The sequence below is a fragment of the Pelobates fuscus genome, chromosome 11 (genome assembly GCF_036172605.1).
Source record: "Pelobates fuscus isolate aPelFus1 chromosome 11, aPelFus1.pri, whole genome shotgun sequence".
NCBI lineage: Eukaryota > Metazoa > Chordata > Amphibia > Anura > Pelobatidae > Pelobates > Pelobates fuscus.
The window spans coordinates 134487107-134501916 of record NC_086327.1 but is presented as its reverse complement, the minus strand read 5'-3'; the positions used below and the strand labels follow the sequence as shown (position 1 = coordinate 134501916).

Here is a 14810-nt window from a genome sequence, read left to right as displayed (position 1 = left end):
AGTGAATTTATTTTTAATTCTATTAACTCTTTATTTGCCATTGAGGGGCACTGCTTGTAGAGTGACACTAGTGTTAGGAACACAGGTTTATATTCCTAACACTATCGTGCTACCATTAATTGCTAAAATATAAAATATATTGTGTGTTATTTTGTGAATCATAAAATGTGTAGCAAAATCATATCTCTTTATTTATAAACCTCGTAATTCAGGAAAAATGTATCTATATATAAAGGTAGTCTGTACCTATTAACTCCTAATTCTCTACTGGTCCTGCAGACGACTGATTTGCTGACCCAAGCGATGACAGAGTTATCACAAACACTGACAACAGAATACCGTACAGTGCAGAGTGACTATCAACGCATACAGTACATCCCAATTTCTCAGGCCACGGCTGGGATGCAGCAACCGCAGCACATCCAGCTCCAGGTGGTGCAAGTAGCGCAGGTAAGAGCATGTTCTGTAACGGGGGTGATTGTTTCTAAAGTGACCATAAAGTTTCAGGAATAGCAGATCTTCCGAACGCTTTGCTGCCTGTAACAAAAATTCAAAATATCCCTCTCTTTTCAGGCACCCTCCCCTCACCAGTCCCAGCATTCAACGGTGGACATTGGGCAGCTTCATGAGACGCAGGGCTATACCCAGCATGCCATTCAGGTACAACATATCCAGGTGGCTGAACAAGCGTCCAGTACCCAGGCACCTTCTCAGGTAAACTGGTGTTTACTCCATCATCTTGAGAGGGCAAATATACGCTGCAATACAGTTTTCAAGAATGAACAGCTTGAAAGGCCTCACTCATGCTTGATTTGAAGTTGGGATGTTTTGGTTGCGTGATGCTCAGGAATAATGCTACCACATTAAGTGCTGAAACTCCTTACATAACGTAGCATGTGACTATGCACCCATTGTTGAAGCTGATGGAAAGTTTCTTATTGTGACTGCAGGTAGCAGGACAGCCTCTAAGTCCCACGTCACAGGAAGCAGAGCAAGGTGTCAGCCCATCCCAAATGCAGACTCAAGCCTCTCAAACACAGACAAACAACACTGTGCAGCACACCTACCTGCCAAGTGGCTGGAACCCATACTGTAAGTCTTTGGTTGTTTGGTTTTAAATACACATCGCTGGAATAAAAAAAGTGTATAAATAATACCTTGACATAGCCAGTGGGAGCAAAGTTTATTGCCAGCTTTACCCAACAGCTTCTCTCATGTTTGCTTGGTGGGATCTGTTTCAGGTATGTGCAGAAATACAATTAAGCTATTCTTGGAGAAGGCTGATGTCACTAGCTTTTATTTTTTACTAGGCACTTACTCTCAGAATAGCTGTAATGGTAACTGTGGTGCTTTTTACACCTTACAAAGCACACTGGGTGTATTTAGAACATTGAAGCACTATAAATTGTGGAGACTTTGCAGTTTGTATTGATTTACATTCTGTAAGGTTATTCATGTTAACCTTGTGCTTATAGGAGATGTGACACCAAACTACATTAAAGGGCACAGTTTCTTCCAAGTAAGCAATAGAGATGCTAAACAATGCATAATTTTATTTGTATTCCCAGTCCATGGCCAAAAGTAAGCACCTACAGTACATTATAATAACCTTCTGTTATTGCATGCATTGCAATAGACATTGTGATGAATTTTCATAGTAAAAAACTGTTTACCTGCCAGATGCAATTACCTCTATTTACAATAAAATACTTAAAAGTCTCTATTATTGACAAATTATGGCCTGCTGATGAATTAGCTTCCTCATCTCTCCTTTTCTGATTTTACAGCCTCTGAGATTCAGATGATGTTACCCCAAGGGCAATATGTGATTGCAGAGGCCGCAGTGGGCACACCAGTTACTCCGATTACCAGTAGTCAGGTGAAGGCAGTTACTCAGGTAGGGACTGTACTGAATGGAAGAGAAGACTGATTATTAGAATTGTTTTTTGTGCGTGTTTCCCTGTGTAAACCATCGGCGAGGCTGCCTGGAAGATGAAGATATGAGTGCTGTAATCAAACCAGTCTGAGCAAAAAAAAAAAAATTTAATTTGACCCTAAACTACAGTGAACAAAAATGGTGGGCCTCTCTCAGCTCAGAATCCATAAACACAACAGAGTCTGTTCTTTGTTTATAAATTGCTATAATAGGAAGAAAACATTCCCGCATACACGCATATATATTAATTGTCCTGTACATTTCCATGTGTGAGTAATTACCTGCTTGAGTGTTGGATACATATGAAAGTGTTGTTGAGACGATTAAAGTAGCAATCAGCAGGTTTATTTTCAGAACCATATGTAAATAGATTTTACAGTACACTCTGATAATAGAAGATATCAGAATCGAGAGCATTTTTCAGACCATATTATATAGTTTGTGTCCGCTTTAAGTCTCTTATCCATGTTTCTATCTCTGCTTAATGATTGTAATTGTTATTCTAGTGCAATATAATACTGTTTGCTATCTCCCTTCAGACACACTATGTGATCTCTGACGGGCAGAATGACCTAGAAATGAAGAAGAATGCTGTTTTAGCAGAAGACGTTCCAACAAACCCAGATCAAATCGAACAGCATGTGGCCAATCCATCTCAGACAACACAGTACATTATCACCACGACCACCAACATGAACGGTAGCAGCGAGGTGCATATTAGCAAGCCCTGAGAGAGGCCAAAGGTGGCCGAGAAACACTGTATAGACTGCAAGCACCTCTGTTCATAGAGGAATCCTGAGTGGGAAAAGATTGTGGCCACTCCGGACCAACCTATTGGAGTCTTACTAAAAAATATCAGAATGGCAAGGCAACAGGCAGTACCAAGTGATCACAGGAACGAGCTCAAAAAAACTGTTAAAACCATCTTACAAGAAAAAGCGTTTTCTCCTGGTTCCATGATGCATGGGATTGTCATTGAAAATGTCACCATCTTGGCATAAGGGCACATTTCAGAAGGTACCCAAGTGTTAAGAGCTTCTAAAGTTGGTGCAAAGCATGGTGGCACCTTGCTATTTAATACCCCTATAATCTGCCATCCCACATACTGCAGAAAGATAATTCATCACCTCTATTTCTACTACTGTTAACGACACTAGGTAGAAAAAAGATTTAAGTGTCTGCATTCCATGAACGTTTTTAAATTGAAGTCATCCATGACATCTGATCAGATTTTCCAAGATTAAATGTGTAGCTGATTCACAGGAGATATGTGAATATTTTTATTTGTGTTTGTGCAGCACACAAGGCATGCCCAAGAGAGAAGGACATTTTGACAAGTGATTGTTAGATTCTTGGTGTATAGATGAACTTGTGTATTATTTTCAAAAGTAGATTTTAAACTTGTAATGTATTTGCTCATAAATGATTTACAGCAAGCCATGTTTACACCCGACAGAGGTTTCTATTAGTCACCACCTACATTCTAAATAATATTATATTGGTTATCAGGAGTGCCTGAGTGAGTGAGGAAAAAAAAGCTAGATGGTAAAGTCAGACCTATTCTTTGTAACACCCATTTTAAAGCATTGCATAAAATCCTACAAAATCTCTGACACAACTGGCTCAACCAATTCAGAGTATTCTACCGTTTCACTGTGAACTGACTACTTCTTTTCAGTCTAGTTCTAATATTCAGTGTGAGTGCACCACAGGCAGTATACTGCACTGCGGGTGAGATGCCATTATTGTGATTTAACGAACCTATTCATTTTTGTTCTATATATAGATATATTTTGATGAGCAAGCACCCAGAGGCAGTGACATGAGGACTGTCACCCCGTACTTTATTGTGAAACCGATTTTATTATTGTTCCTGTACAATCAAACATTTTTTTCATTCCTGACTTTTTTACTAGAACATTTTATGCCCCCAGTTCACCGGTTAATATAAGGTTAAAGCATGTTGTGAGGCTACCTGTTAATATAAGGTTAAAGCATGTTGTGAGGCTACCATAACTAGGAGCCACCCATCTGTGGGGGGAGAAAATTGCAAAAGGGTGATGGAATCCTTTTCTCTGACATTTAAAAAACATTATTTCAATTATCTGGATGTGAGAGTAGGGAAGCAAGGTGCAGATTACAGAATATTTGCCTCCATTAAAAAAAAAAAAAAAAAAAAATGCCCAAAAACGTTAAAGTTTAAACGATAAAACCACATTTATCTGATATTGTTGGGGGGTGGGGGGGATTATATTATTATTTTGATCTAATTTTTTTTTATTTTTTTTATGTGGTACACCTTAAACCTGATTATTACTGCAGTAACTTCCATTACAGAATCATATCCAGGCACCATTTTAATAAATTTGCCCAAAATGTTTAATTTTTTTTTTTTTAGTAATTGTATTTACAGACTTTTTGATTGTTTGTGTAACCCTTAGTGTGACACATTGTTGTAATGGCTCTTTCCAGCTCAGTTTTAGGTTTACCAGTTTCTCTATATTTTCCTGACCTAGGCACATAAAAAAACACATTTATGCTTCCAAGAAATACATGGTAATTCCTTAGCATACTTAAACTGCAGGTAAACCAAAAACAATTATCGAATCAATGCAGCTCATTGATTAATTTGGCACTCTAGGCTAGACATGGCCAATTTTTATTTATTAGAAATGTAAAAAAACAACCAAGTGGAGTGATTAGAATTCTATGAACTCTGGGCTTAGTAACTCTGTTCTGCTCCTAGCGTTTCTGGGAATTTTAGTTCAGTTAACTACTAGCTAAACTTAATAGTACACAAACAAAAATTCACTATATGCTCTAAAACACAAATACACCCTTTAAGGAAAAAAAGTGCTCCCTTTAAGACACTCAGAATGAAGCAGAAACAGAGAAAAGGGCTAAAACATATATTATAAAACCACCAAATAAAGTGATTAATAAAAGTTATGTACAACCTGATAAATGATCACAATATTTTCTGCAAATAAATATATATGGTGCAGTATGTTCAATATAAATATCAGGGTGGGGGTGGTTGAGAACTCACTAGATAGGTGTAGAATCAAGCATTGTACATAACCTTTATTATTCACTTTATTTGGTTGTTTTGTAATATATGTTTTAGCCCTTTTTGGTCATTTTTTCTGTTTCTACTAGCTAAACCAAAACTCCCAAAAAGCGTTGCTGTCCTTCCAGATACCATGCTCACTTGTGTTATTATATATTGCAGGTTAGGAGAGGAAGTGTTTTAGAACGGAGATGTTTAACATGGGCAGGGTGGGGTTAACATGCAGAATTCTGCATAACACCCCCCACCCCTCCAAAAACAAACAACAAAACCGGATATAAAATATACAGGTAATATTTTGGGCCAAAAAATATAAAATACATAAGTTATATTGATGCATTTAGTATCCCTTTGCATATTGTGTACACTTCACATCCTGTATTTAAGAAGATCTACCCTTTTCAAAGAGGGTGTGTGTTTTATTCTGGAACACTTTCTCTTTGCTAATTTCACAGGGCCAGCGTCCTGTCTGGTACCCTCTTAATCTTGCTACTCACAGGGCTGCTAATTCTGGGGTGAGATAGCATGTGGCTCCAGTGATATTAATATTAGGCAGGTTCTATTCTGAGATTGTGATACACAGAAATTCAAAGAATAAAAGACATATAAAAGCATTCTTCCATATTGTTTGTCCTCTTACTGCTCACAGCAAGCAATAAGAACTCTCTCTAAACTCCTTTAATAGTATCTCATTGAGAAGAATTGCTGCTTCCTCAATGGTATTTAAATAAATAGTTTATTAAGAAAAGTCATTTGGTAGATCATACTGTTTTCACTTTTATCTTCAAAATGTCACTTCCTAATTTAAGCAATAGATATTTTACATATGGCAGCATTTGCCATTTTAAGTTTTCTGGTCTTCACATCCCACTGTAAAGAGCGTTATGGGATATGTAGTCTATGGCATCAGAATTGGAGAGATTGATCTAAATTAAGCAAGGTTCTCAGATGTTCCATTTAACTGGGAAATATAGAAAACATCTCAATATAACAGGGCTGCTGTTAGATATCTGTCCTGAATGATGTGTATTTTAGAAGTTCCCTTAAAGGGGAGATTTGGATCACCTATTGAAAAGCTTGCTGATTCTGTGCTGGATTTCATTTATATTAGTTGTCGTTTGAGCAATTGGCTGCTTTCATTCGAGTTTTATCTTCCAGTTTAATATTCCGATTTATTTATAGGTTTATAATTTTTTTTTTCCCAAGGAGATCAGCATGTCTGATAAATACACATGTTGTGAAAAGCATTCCTTAAGAGTCTGGGCAGTTACATAAATAATTAAATGATGAAAGATAGTTTATTTAGAATAACTCTGGGTCAGAATTCTGAAAACTGAGCAATGAGCCCCAACATTTCTGATTGCTCGTATGTAGTACAAGAATACCCCAGAACTATGTTTAAAAAAAAAAAATATATATATATATATATATATATATATATATATATATATATATATATATATATATCTTTCCCATATTGGGCTGTACCTTGCACCAAATCACAGCTTATCTGCAAAAAAAAAAGACTTGCAGGCCTGAACAGTTAAGTGTGGTGAGCCAAAGTAAAGATCTTTAACAAACGTGATGAACGTGACAAAGTTGGGGTAAAGTGGCTAAATTATAGGCAATTGCAGCCATCACAGACTGATAAGACTTGATATGTATTCATTCAATTTCAGAAGGTTTAAGGATTTAGCATGTAAACGGGGGACATTGTTTACCCTGATTATGGCCTTTTAAAACCCGACTCTATAGCTGTCCCAGAAGACTGAAATTGCCCATTTGAGATAAAGGGAATATACCATACTGAGAACCTATTTTGCACTAATTTATTCTATTCCAACAGGTTCTAGACTGGTTATGAGTTTATCTTAGCATTAAATGGGTTCCTGACCGCAAGCAGCGCTGCTACCTGTTTACATAAGATCATTGTATATTATGATCGCAATGGTTACGGCTAACTGCGCCGTTCTCCTGAGACGACACAGTTGGGAGTTAGTGTAAATTGTAATATGAAACTCAATGAGCTCTTCTGTGTACCTGCAGGCCCGTGTTATTATTTAACAATGTATGTTCCTATCTGTGATTATTCTGGTGTTGTGCTTCATGGAAAGTATCAGAAGAAAATGATTAAAAATTTCCTTGCTCTTTTTAAAAACGTGTGTGTGTGTGTGTGTGCGCGCAGTTTTTTCCCCCGATGTCATTTAACTCCTTAAGGACCGCATACGTACTAGGTACGTCTGACAAGAACGGTGCTTAAGAACCCCGGACGTACATGGTAACTAAACTGACAGGCAGTCTCTCTGCTTCTGTTAAAATAAAATTTTTTTTTTTAAAAAAAAGTGTGTATATATATATATGATAGTATGATATATATCTAAGTGTATTTTTATATTAATATAAAAATACACTTATTAAATTACACGTGTGTGTGTATATTATAAAATATAAAAAGTAAATATTTAAAAAATTTATTTTTTCTAACTGTATTTTGATATTAATATATATACATTTATATCAAAATACACTTAGAATGAATTTATATATCGATGTATAGATAAATAAAAATACGAAATATATATCCATATACATAATTACATAAATAATTTCATAAATATACACGTGGACTTCAAATATATATATATGTATATTTAAATTCTACGTGCATGTTTATGTAATATTTTTACATAATTAAGTTTTTTGGTTTTTTTTAAATTGCAATTTGAGGGATATGCCTGACAGGAGGGGCCAAAAGTCCAGAAAATGTAATTTGTTAGCAAATTAAGACTTCTCTGAACACAAATATTAGTGTTTCAAAACAGTAAAACATATCACTGCAATGATATTGTCAGTAAAAGTGAAGTTTTTTTGCATTTTTCACACACAAACGTCACTTTTACTGATATCATTGTTGTGATATGTTTTACTGTTTTGAAACACTAATATTTGTGTTCAGCGAAGTCTCCCGAGTATAACCGTACCCCCCATTTATAGGTTTTATAGTGTTTTTAAAAGTTACAGAGTCAAAGGTAAGGCTTGATTTTCACATTGAAATTCGCCAGATTGGTTATGTTGCCTTTGGGAGTGCATGGTAGCCCAGGAATGAGAATTACCTCCATTATTATTATTATGATATTTATATAGCGCCGTCAAATTCCGCAGCGCTTTACAATGGGTGGACGAACAGACATGTAGTTGTAACCAGACAAGTTGGACACACAGGAACAGAGGAGTTGAGGGCCCTGCTCAATGAGCTTACATGTTAGAGGGAATGGGGTAAAATGACACAAAAAGGTAAGGATAGTATTAGACTAGTGACAGTTGCAGAAGAGGAATCAGTTAGGAGCTATTAACAGTTTAATTGATACGCTTTTATGAAGAAGTGAGTTTTTAAAGATTTTTTTGAAGGAGCAGAGACTGGGTGAGCATCTAACAGAGGAGGGAAGCGAGTTCCACAGGAACGGTGCAGCCCTTGAGAAATCTTGAAGGCGAGCATCAGAGGTGGGAATACGGACAGAAGATGGACTTAAGTCTTCAGTAGATCGTAAGGGCTAGACGGGACATACTTGTGTATAAGGGAGGATAGATAGGTGGGAGCAGCATTATGTAGAGATTTGAAAGCAAGAACCAGAATTTTAAATTGAGCCCTATATTTTATAGGAAGCCAATGTAGGGACTGACAGAAGGGTGAGGCATGGGAGGTGCGGGCAGACAGGAAGATGAGCCTCGTTGCCGCATTCATTATGGACTGTAACGGCGCAAGTTGGGAGCATGTAAGACCACTGAGAAGCGGATTACAGTAGTCAAGGCGAGAAAGGACAGTGGAATGGACCAACACCTTAGACGCATCTGGCGTTAAGTAGGGGCGGATGCGCGCAATGTTTTTGAGATGGAAGTGGCAGGATTTGGCGATCGACTGAACATGAGGCTTGAAGGAGAGGTCGGAGTGAAAGAGAACACCTAGGCAGCGAACCTGCGTGGTGGAGCTGATGGTAGCACTGTTGACTTGGAGGGAGACAGACACAGGAGTAACGACACTTGAGGGAGGAAAGACCAGAATTTCAGTTTTGGTCAAATTTAGTTTAACCCCTTAAGGACACGTGACATGTCATGATTCCCTTTTATTCCAGAAGTTTGGTCCTTAAGGGGTTAAGGAAGTGGGCAGCCATCCAGTTAGAAGCAGCAGAGAGGCAGTCAGAGACACTAGTCAAGAGGGACGGGGAGAGATCAGGAGAGGACAGGTATGATACCATTTGCAAAAGAAGACATCCCAAGGTATTGCAAATGGGGTATGTTCGGTCTTTTTTAGTAGCCACTTAGTCACAAACACTGGCCAAAGTTAGCGTTCATAATTGTTTTTTGCATTTTTAACACACAAACAAATATAAATGCTAACTTTGGCCAGTGTTTGTGACTAAGCGACATACCCCATATTAAATACCCTGGGTTGTCTACTTTAAAATAAAAAAAAATGTACATGTGAGATTTATGACAGATAGTGTTGCAATGTCAATATTAATACATTTGAAAATATAGATTTTTGAAACGGCAATGTCCTACTTGTACTTATAGCCCTCTAACTTGCAAAAAAAAAAAACTAAGAACATGTTAACATTGGGTATTTCTAAACTCAGGACAACATTTTGAAACTATTTAGCGCGGTTGTCTTTTGGCAGTTGTAGATGCGTAACAGATTTTGGGGGTCAAAGTTAGAAAAAGTGTGTTTTTTTTTAAAATTATATGATATGATGGAAATAATGGTATCTTTAGAAAGACCATTTAATGGCGAGAAATACTATTTATAATATGTGTGTGTTTAGTAAATGAGTAAGAGGGAAATTACAGCTAAACACAAACACCGCAGAAATGGTAAAAACGGTAAGAAAATGGACAGGCGGTTTGGTCAGTAAGGGGTTAAATAATATTATAATGTGACAGAGGGAGTGCTAAATAATAATAATATTATTATTATAATGTGACAGAGGGAGTGCTAAATAATAATAATAATAATAATATTATAATGTGACAGAGGGAGTGCTAAATAATAATAATATTATTATTATAATGTGACAGAGGGAGTGCTAAATAATAATAATATTATAATGTGACAGAGGGAGTGCTAAATAATAATAATATTATAATGTGACAGAGGGAGTGCTAAATAATAATAATATTATAATGTGACAGAGGGAGTGCTAAATAATAATAATAATATAATGTGACAGAGGGAGTGCTAAATAATAATATATTATAATGCGACAGAGGGAGTGCTAAATAATAATAATAATATATTATAATGTGACAGAGGGAGTGCTAAATAATAATAATATTATTATTATAATGTGACAGAGGGAGTGCTAAATAATAATAATATTATAATGTGACAGAGGGAGTGCTAAATAATAATAATATTATAATGTGACAGAGGGAGTGCTAAATAATAATAATATTATAATGTGACAGAGGGAGTGCTAAATAATAATAATAATATAATGTGACAGAGGGAGTGCTAAATAATAATATATTATAATGCGACAGAGGGAGTGCTAAATAATAATAATAATATAATGTGACAGAGGGAGTGCTAAATAATAATAAAATTATAATGTGACAGAGGGAGTGCTAAATAATAATAATATTATAATGTGACAGAGGGAGTAATAATATTATAATGTGACAGAGGGAGTGCTAAATAATAATATGTGAGAGTGAGTGCTAAATAATAATAATATTATAATGTGACAGAGGGAGTGCTAAATAATAATATATTATAATGCGACAGAGGGAGTGCTAAATAATAATAATAATATATTATAATGTGACAGAGGGAGTGCTAAATAATAATAATATAATGTGACAGAGGGAGTGCTAAATAATAATAATATTATAATGTGACAGAGGGAGTGCTAAATAATAATAATAATATAATGTGACAGAGGGAGTGCTAAATAATAATATATTATAATGCGACAGAGGGAGTGCTAAATAATAATAATAATATATTATAATGTGACAGAGGGAGTGCTAAATAATAATAAAATTATAATGTGACAGAGTGAGTGCTAAATAATAATAATATTATAATGTGACAGAGGGAGTAATAATATTATAATGTGACAGAGGGAGTAATAATATCATAATGTGACAGAGGGAGTAATAATATCATAATGTGACAGAGGGAGTGCTAAATAATAATAATATGTGACAGAGGGAGTAATAATATCATAATGTGACAGAGGGAGTGCTAAATAATAATATGTGACAGAGGGAGTAATAATATTATGTGACAGAGGGCGTGCTAAATAATAATAATATAATGTGACAGAGGGAGTGTTAAATAATATTAATATTATAATGTGACAGAGGGAGTGCTAAATAATAATAATATAATGTGACAGAGGGAGTAATAATATTATAATGTGACAGAGGGAGTAATAATATTATAATGTGACAGAGGGAGTAATAATATTATAATGTGACAGAGGGAGTGCTAAATAATAATATGTGACAGAGGGAGTAATAATATTATGTGACAGAGGGCGTGCTAAATAATAATAATATAATGTGACAGAGGGAGTGTAAATAATATTAATATTATAATGTGACAGAGGGAGTGCTAAATAATAATAATATAATGTGACAGAGGGAGTAATAATATAATGTGACAGAGGGAGTGCTAAATAATAATATAATGTGACAGAGGGAGTAATAATATTATAATGTGACAGAGGGAGTGCTAAATAATAATATAATGTGACAGAGGGAGTAATAATATTATAATGTGACAGGGAGTAATAATAATATAATGTGACAGAGGGAGTAATAATGTTATGTGACAGAGGGAGTAATAATATTATAATGTGACAGAGGGAGTAATAATATTATGTGACAGAGGGAGTAATAATATTATAATGTGACAGAGGGAGTAATAATATTATAATGTGACAGAGGGAGTAATAATATTATAATGTGACAGAGGGAGTAATAATAATATTATAATGTGACAGAGGGAGTAATAATATTATAATGTGACAGAGGGAGTAATAATATTATTATAATGTGACAGAGGGAGTAATAATATTATTATAATGTGACAGAGGGAGTAATAATATTATTATAATGTGACAGAGGGAGTAATAATAATATAATGTGACAGAGGGAGTAATAATATTATAATGTGACAGAGGGAGTGCTAAATAATAATAATATAATGTGACAGAGGGAGTAATAATAATATTATAATGTGACAGAGGGAGTAATAATAATATTATAATGTGACAGAGGGAGTAATAATATTATTATGTGACAGAGGGAGTAATAATATTATGTGACAGAGGGAGTGCTAAATAATAATAATATGTGACAGAGGGAGTGCTAAATAATAATAATATGTGACAGAGGGAGTGCTAAATAATAATAATATGTGACAGAGGGAGTAATAATATTATGTGACAGAGGGCGTGCTAAATAATAATAATATGTGACAGAGGGAGTGCTAAATAATAATAATATATTATAATGTGACAGAGGGAGTGCTAAATAATATTAATATTATAATGTGACAGAGGGAGTGCTAAATAATAATAATATGTGACAGAGGGAGTAATAATAATATAATGTGACAGAGGGAGTAATAATAATATAATGTGACAGAGGGAGTAATAATAATATAATGTGACAGAGGGAGTAATAATATTATAATGTGACAGAGGGAGTAATAATAATATAATATGACAGAGGGAGTAATAATATTATAATGTGACAGAGGGAGTAATAATAATATAATGTGACAGAGGGAGTAATAATAATATTATAATGTGACAGAGGGAGTAATAATAATATAATGTGACAGAGGGAGTAATAATAATATTATAATGTGACAGAGGGAGTAATAATATTATAATGTGACAGAGGGAGTAATATTATAATGTGACAGAGGGAGTAATAATAATATTATAATGTGACAGAGGGAGTAATAATAATATTATAATGTGACAGAGGGAGTAATAATATTATAATGTGACAGAGGGAGTAATAATATTATGTGACAGAGGGAGTAATAATATTATAATGTGACAGAGGGAGTAATAATATTATTATAATGTGACAGAGGGAGTAATAATATTATTATAATGTGACAGAGGGAGTGCTAAATAATAATATAATGTGACAGAGGGAGTGCTAAATAATAATATAATGTGACAGAGGGAGTGCTAAATAATAATATAATGTGACAGAGGGAGTAATAATAATATTATAATGTGACAGAGGGAGTAATAATATTATTATGTGACAGAGGGAGTAATAATATTATTATGTGACAGAGGGAGTGCTAAATAATAATAATATGTGACAGAGGGAGTGCTAAATAATAATAATATGTGACAGAGGGAGTAATAATATTATGTGACAGAGGGCGTGCTAAATAATAATAATATAATGTGACAGAGGGAGTGCTAAATAATAATAATATATTATAATGTGACAGAGGGAGTGCTAAATAATATTAATATTATAATGTGACAGAGGGAGTGCTAAATAATAATAATATGTGACAGAGGGAGTAATAATATTATAATGTGACAGAGGGAGTAATAATAATATAATGTGACAGAGGGAGTAATAATAATATAATGTGACAGAGGGAGTAATAATATTATAATGTGACAGAGGGAGTAATAATAATATAATATGACAGAGGGAGTAATAATATATAATGTGACAGAGGGAGTAATAATAATATTATAATGTGACAGAGGGAGTAATAATAATATAATGTGACAGAGGGAGTAATAATAATATTATGTGACAGAGGGAGTAATAATAATATTATGTGACAGAGGGAGTAATAATATTATGTGACAGAGGGAGTAATAATATTATAATGTGACAGAGGGAGTAATAATATTATAATGTGACAGAGGGAGTAATAATATTATAATGTGACAGAGGGAGTAATAATATTATTATAATGTGACAGAGGGAGTAATAATATTATTATAATGTGACAGAGGGAGTAATAATATTATTATAATGTGACAGAGGGAGTGCTAAATAATAATATAATGTGACAGAGGGAGTGCTAAATAATAATATAATGTGACAGAGGGAGTGCTAAATAATAATATAATGTGACAGAGGGAGTGCTAAATAATAATATAATGTGACAGAGGGAGTAATAATAATATTATTATGTGACAGAGGGAGTAATAATATTATTATGTGACAGAGGGCGTGCTAAATAATAATAATATAATGTGACAGAGGGAGTGCTAAATAATAATAATATATTATAATGTGACAGAGGGAGTGCTAAATAATAATATAATGTGACAGAGGGAGTGCTAAATAATAATATAATGTGACAGAGGGAGTAATAATAATATTATTATGTGACAGAGGGAGTAATAATATTATGTGACAGAGGGCGTGCTAAATAATAATAATATAATGTGACAGAGGGAGTGCTAAATAATAATAATATATTATAATGTGACAGAGGGAGTGCTAAATAATAATATTATAATGTGACAGAGGGAGTGCTAAATAATAATAATATGTGACAGAGGGAGTAATAATATTATAATGTGACAGAGGGAGTAATAATAATATAATGTGACAGAGGGAGTAATAATATTATAATGTGACAGAGGGAGTAATAATATTATAATGTGACAGAGGGAGTAATAATAATATAATATGACAGAGGGAGTAATAATAATATTATAATGTGACAGAGGGAGTAATAATATTATAATGTGACAGAGGGAGCCCATTGTTAATGTTACAGTTTACACCCAGCAC

At 34.2% G+C, this 14810-nt stretch overlaps 2 protein-coding genes across 4 annotated transcripts in view; one reads left to right on the top strand and one right to left on the bottom strand.

Moving 5' to 3' along the window:
• PRDM10 (PR/SET domain 10) overlaps nt 1–3865 on the top strand; it is a 41150-nt gene extending 37285 nt beyond the window's left edge. For all 3 annotated transcript variants that reach the window (XM_063436970.1, XM_063436971.1, XM_063436972.1), the window contains exons 19-23: nt 280–450; nt 574–714; nt 951–1092; nt 1788–1897; nt 2476–3865. In XM_063436970.1, coding sequence (XP_063293040.1) covers nt 280–450; nt 574–714; nt 951–1092; nt 1788–1897; nt 2476–2667 — 756 coding nt within the window. In that variant the 3' untranslated portion in view covers nt 2668–3865. The remainder of the gene's footprint in view (nt 1–279; nt 451–573; nt 715–950; nt 1093–1787; nt 1898–2475) is intronic.
• Nucleotides 1–14810, bottom strand: part of TMEM45B (transmembrane protein 45B) — a 122527-nt gene that overhangs the window by 48910 nt on the left and 58807 nt on the right. The gene's annotated exons all lie outside the window — the stretch shown is intronic.